Source organism: Ciconia boyciana, chromosome 6, assembly GCF_034638445.1.
Source record: "Ciconia boyciana chromosome 6, ASM3463844v1, whole genome shotgun sequence".
NCBI classification, from domain to species: Eukaryota; Metazoa; Chordata; class Aves; order Ciconiiformes; family Ciconiidae; genus Ciconia; species Ciconia boyciana.
In genome coordinates, this window is record NC_132939.1 from 17,623,730 (window position 1) to 17,629,729 (window position 6,000).

At 38.5% G+C, this 6,000-nt stretch overlaps 1 protein-coding gene across 2 annotated transcripts in view; it reads left to right on the plus strand.

Annotated features, from left to right (window-relative positions):
* Positions 1-3,131, plus strand: part of CARS1 (cysteinyl-tRNA synthetase 1) — a 36,278-nt gene extending 33,147 nt beyond the window's left edge. For both annotated transcript variants that reach the window (XM_072864447.1, XM_072864448.1), the window contains 2 exons: positions 444-527; positions 1,634-3,131. In XM_072864447.1, coding sequence (XP_072720548.1) covers positions 444-527; positions 1,634-1,768 — 219 coding nt within the window. In that variant the 3' untranslated portion in view covers positions 1,769-3,131. The remainder of the gene's footprint in view (positions 1-443; positions 528-1,633) is intronic.
* Positions 3,132-6,000: the final 2,869 nt, after the last annotated feature.

Sequence of the window (6,000 nt, forward strand, 5' to 3'; positions counted from 1 at the left end):
ACTTTTAGAGAGCACCATGTACAGAGAGAAAACCAGATAAATAGCATTTATTATCCACAAATTCGAAGTAGCTTTTTGCATTCTTTCAAAAAGGTGATTCCCTTGCATTGGGCATAAATTGCTTGGAAAAGATTCTGAGATGTGCTTGTTTACAGATAAGTGAAAGTTCAGTTTATTTTCAGTGCAATTACTTGCATCCCGATCCTGCTGTGACGTACATAGAAACCTGTGCTTGTAAGCAGGAAAAAAATCCCCCCCACCCAAGCATAGCTAAGACTTGCTGAGTTGTTCCTCACTGAAAGTTTCTTTTCACATGATAAACAATTGTGAATTACATGCTCTTTGATTTGCAAATTATAGTCTACTTTTCCTTTTGCATATGTGACAGGTTGTCAGTAATCAACTGTGATGCTAATGCAGTTAATGCACGTTTTATGTTACAGGTAGCAAAACTGGCAAAAATGAAGATTCCACCACATGAAATGTTTAAATCGGAACATGACAAATATTCCATGTTTGATGAAAACGTAAGAGCCTTTTCTTTAGATAGGGAGTGGTTTTCCTTCCCCCGTTGTACATACTCAATTTTACATGTATGTAGCTGATCTTGTTCCAAAACCTCCAGGGCAGTGCTATTAACGTAGCAGGAGGAGGGAAGGAGAGAAAGAAAAGGGGATATATTAATTTTACTGCACATACATATTGTATTGGAGAGCAAGGTTCTCCAACTGTTAGCCGTCATTTCAAGGGTATTTTCATTGTACATTGGTCTCCTTTGGCCCCTCATTGCAGAGCAAAATTCCCTGTAGATATTGCAGGTAGGAACATGTACGATGTTTGTTCACAGATTTATTACCCTGTTGCAAGGCAAGGAATTCACTTGCAAGTACAAACTCCCCAACTCTGCTAGAACTCATGTTTTTCAGAGAGGTCCTGTGCTTCCTTTTTGGTTCTGCCCGCTGTTTTTCTCTCTCCTAGCAAAGGATCTCTGAAGGGGCTGTAGAGATAACTTTGCTCTTGATTGCTCCCCTTGAGACTAAAAGGTGTTACTTAGAAAACATAAAGCACTGTTTCTTCAGCGCTTGATCCAGCACATTGATCCTGCTTCTGCCTCTCCTCTTCACCCACGCAAATTCAGGCCCTGGTGGCAAGGAAGAATGGAGAGTGTAAATACTCAAAAATACCCCTGCAAGCCGAGGAGAACGTCCATAAAAGCTCTGATCATACCTTCTCCATCGAGAACATGAATGTCTTACTGCTTTTGCTTTAAGCCTTGGATTCAATATGCTAGTATGAATAAAAGTGGTCTCTTAACCATCTGTTCAGGGATTAGTCATTATTCTCTTAACTATAACCATCTAGAAGTTAGTTGTCTTAAGCTTCCCTTACTTAGTACAGGACAGAAAATAAATACACCCTTTGCCCCTTCATTAACTAGGAAGGGAACATACACAAATAGTCAAAGTTAGTTGTCAAACTTCTAGGTGACTAAAATTAGCCAAGATGCACCCCATCCTGACAGCTTGTCATTATTACATTATCCCCCTATCTTATTAAAACACAATTCCATAAGGAGCAAAAGCAGTCCAAGAATTTATCTTAAATATTTATTTTTTATATATATATATTTCAGGGATTTCCCACCCATGATACAGAAGGCAAAGAACTCAGCAAAGGACAAATTAAGAAGCTAAAGAAACTTTATGAAACGCAAGAAAAGCTATACAAGGAGTACCTACAAATGGTTCAGAATGGAAGTGCAAATTGAAAACAACAGGACTTTTTTTTTAGAAGGCGAGTGCTGGGTCACCATTGAAGAAGTGAGCATATACCGATGCTCAAATTTCTGTTTACACTTTCTATTATGTGCAAAGTAAAAATCCTGTTTACGTGGGTTAATAATGTCATCTGGAAAGTCAATAAAAATCCATTCTTTAAAAAAGCCAACCTGTAAGAAGTTTCTTCGCAACAACAGTAGCAGGTTGAATGGTTGCCAGTTCTATTTGGGAAGGTGCTGCTCAGTCAGCAAATCCACATTAGGATTCTTGTTTATTATAGCTGTCCAGACTTTGGTTAATTTGCCCTGCATACTGATCTCTATCTAAAACCCACTGTAGCTTGCATTCTGGAATACGTCACAGTCAGCAAAATTTACTACTAAATGGGAGCTGAGTAATTTGTCCCACAGTAAGAACAGTATTTTCCAGATGACTTTAGTATCTTTACATAAGCAGGAAAAACTGGGTAGTTCTACTATGATACTTACTCTAGCTGCTGTTATTAAAAACTTTCATAAGTATACCCAGAACACTTTGCATAGTAGAAGCTAACAGTCCCTTTGTTGCAAAAGGGAACAGATCATCATCTTCGCTCAACCTGCAGTTGCAATCAAGCGGGTAAGTACAAGGCAAATGTACCTGCATTGAACAAGCAGGTGGGGAAGACATGAAGGGCTAATGGCAGAGGGTGGTGCGTTCTTGGAGCTGTCCCTCCAAGGAAACGGAGTGCTGCCAAAGTAACTGATTACCCAAAGTACTCCATACCTAATTACCTGTTCAGAGACAAGGGGAATGAACAGGGTTTCTTACTGAGATACAGTTTGTGGATTGGTTTGTAATTGGGAAATACAGCTATAAATTGCTTGTTATTCAAGACTGATGTTTTTAACATGACAATTTAACCCTGAGTTAATAATCTTTCTGATGTAGTATGCCTGCAGGGACAGTTCTCTGTGGCCTAATAATGCATTTCACTGGCAGTAGCTACTTCATGAAATCCTAAAAAATATCTTGCCTACTTCACAACTGCATATAACAGCTAAGTGTCCAATATGCAGAACTATATTCAAGTATTCTTAAGCCTCAAGGTGACCTGCAGAAGGTCATACCATGACACCTCTGTTCTCTCAAATCTTAGGTTCATGCTATAACCATTAGGCTGTGTTCCTTTCCTTAATTAAGAGTTGAAACATCTTTGCTTTGTATTTTTATATTTATATTCCTCCTTCTGAGGAATGAACATATTTGGAGTAACAGAAAGGCCCAGTAGGTTTTTTGTGGTTTGTATGTAGTTGCCTTTGAAAACATTGGTAATGTTAAGGTCAGTAAAGCACATGCATCTTGTATGCAGAAAATAAAATATATTGTAAAGTACAAGTTGTATGTGACCTTTTTATAGTGGGAAGAATATAGAGCTTATCTTTATTCCACAACCATCTTTTTGAAATACGGTTTACAGAGCTTTTCCTTTAGCTTATTACTAATCTAATTAATTTTGCATTCAGTATTTGATTATCCTGCTAATTTCTAATTAATTGTATAAATGCATGTTTAAACTGCACAGTGGTACTTCAAACAGCCAGCCACAGCCACGGGGGCAACTTCTGGTCTGTGAACAGAAGAGGATCAGTTGCATTTTTACACCATTCTAGATTCTAACCCCCTTCAACATTATCAGCTCATCATTTTCTTTCCAGCGTGCTCCCCCAAGACACATGGGCACTCAGGATATCCATCAAGGGATGGGATGTGCCTGGGCTGCAGTCACAAGATGCTGCTTTTCAGACAGATAAGGTTCTCCAATTCCAAACTCCCTGCAGTCCTAGACAGATTCCAGGGCTAGTTCTGCAAACTTTCCTAGGAATCCTAGACCTGAAAAATTTCTAACCACAGCATAGACTTCAATGCCTTAACTACTTTCCTGAACATGAACTGCTTCTGAAGTTGCTACTTAATGTCAAATAGTGACAGTAATTTGCTTACAGAAATTCTGTGTTGGTGATCCGAGTTAGCACTTGCTTAAAGCTAGTTAGTATATAACTATGGAGAAGATGCTATTAGTCCATTGTTGTCCTGGATTCTAGTTTCTTTAAGATATCTCCATGATAACATCCTGGCTTTCCCCCCACACACACTGGTTTTTCTCCTCCTGCTACGTTTTTAGTAGAACCTCATTCAATTCCATCATTCATCTACTACATCAATGAAGAAGAATTTTTAAAAAAATGCGCTTTTCCCTTCCCAAATGCTTCATTTTTTTTCTGGGACAACTCTTCTTGCATAGATCTTAGGACCATTTCAGACTCACATTCTTGAAAGCTTATCTTCTGTTTTTTCTGTATGTTTCCCACATGCACACACTGCTTCCTCACTCAGTATTTTTTTAAAATTCATAGTTAGTCATGTCATATAAGGGCCTCTGCTGTATTTACTGCCCCATTAAGGTCTTATTGTACCTCCAAAATTATTTAGCTCATGCTTGCCATTTCTGTGTTTTGTTTGATTGTCAATTTGATTGTTTTAAACTAAGACTGTTTGAAAGAATCCTTATCCGAAACATCATTGCTGCTAAAGTCATCTTTCTCTTCTGCTACAGCAGAAACAGCATTCCTGTCTTTGAATTCTCTTTGAACACAATCAGAAGTCTCCTAAAATCAATGAAAATTGTTTTCATAGATATCATAAGGATCAGAGCCTTTGAAATCCTCTCCTCTTCGGGCTCACCTTGTGCCTTGGGTGATCATTGTTCTTCCACACAGCTACATATTCTCCCCTGCTTTTTATAGTGCTTTGCTATCTAGCTCATGCATTTTCGAAGTTGCCTTCTTCCAGCAAGCTTGTCACTTGACTCCTCCAGCAATAAAGCCCTCAAAACCTTCCCATACTTGAACTTTCCTTCCCATACTTGAATTGGTCTTCCAGTTACAATTTTCTCTTCCTATCTGTTTCAGCTGTCCTTGGAATTCAGCATTGTCAGCAAGGAGAATATCTGCTTCATGAAGCATCTGTGAGTTAGTTGACATGCCTAAGTATTTTCTATTAAAAAAAAAAAAAGCACACAAAGTGGCAACTCCTCCTGTAAAGAAGCTGCTAAAATATTTTACCTTGATACACAAACAGGAAGTTAATTCATTCTCTCCAAATAAAATCAGAATAAAATAAAATCATATTTTCAGTTCCTTTTTTCCAAAAGTAGCACAATAATAAAAACAATAACCTTGGCAGAGAGACAGAAAAATAGACTTCATCTCCTAGAATTTGTGACAAAAAACAAGCTCCAGAGCTACTACAGATCAGTTACTTTTATCCTCTCTGCAGCCACAATTTAGCAAAAAAATAACAGTATGCATAAAGTCCTGGTGAAGGAAAACTTGCTAGCAAAGGAAGAATGCTGCAGCCAGGCTTGGATGCCCACTGTTTAAGATGACTTTTTCGGTGAAGGTGTGCCAATTGATCTGTTCCATCACTGAAACGCACAGCACAGTACCTCTTCCCTGGCAAGCCGTCAAGGTGGCACTTAAGTGAATTCCACTGCACTTGCCTAGCGAGACTGACCTGGCAACCAGGAGAAGAGAATGCAACAGCAATGGTCTTAGTGTCTTAGTGTCTTAGTCACCTGTCTGTCTCAGCAAAGAAAAGAGAGAGGACAGACTCCACAGTATTTTAATTTTTTTTTTATTTTAAAATGTGCATGTCTGCATGCACATGCTGAGGGACGCCAGTCTGGAATGTGATTTTCCAAGCATTATGAAAATAAAAATCCCCACAGCAAAATCTTGGAATGTTTTTAATATTTTAATTTTCTGCAACACAGACCTCATGTTGTACAACAACAGACCTCTGTACAACATAAGAGCTTTTTATTTCCCACCTATCACAGAATTTATTCAGAGATGGCACAGCAAGGTAAAAGTGTGGTAAAAGGTAAAAAAAGCAGCAACGGTTTTTAATTGCACCGTTGGCTGAAGGCCAAACTTGGCAGCAGCAAATTTTGCTCCTGTCTTTTGCTCAGAGTGTGCCTTTCAGCATTAACGTGCATTAACATCAAATGTGAATACTGTTCCACTAAAGAGAACAAGTTCCTCTGTCACTCAGTTTGTTCAGATACTGGTAGAAAAATCCGTGAATTGTTCAGTCTGGTCTTGTTGCCACCAATCTTTTTCAAAGACTTTAAACTAATGAGTGCCTAATTACATTTATGATACTCTCTTTGACCTCCTTA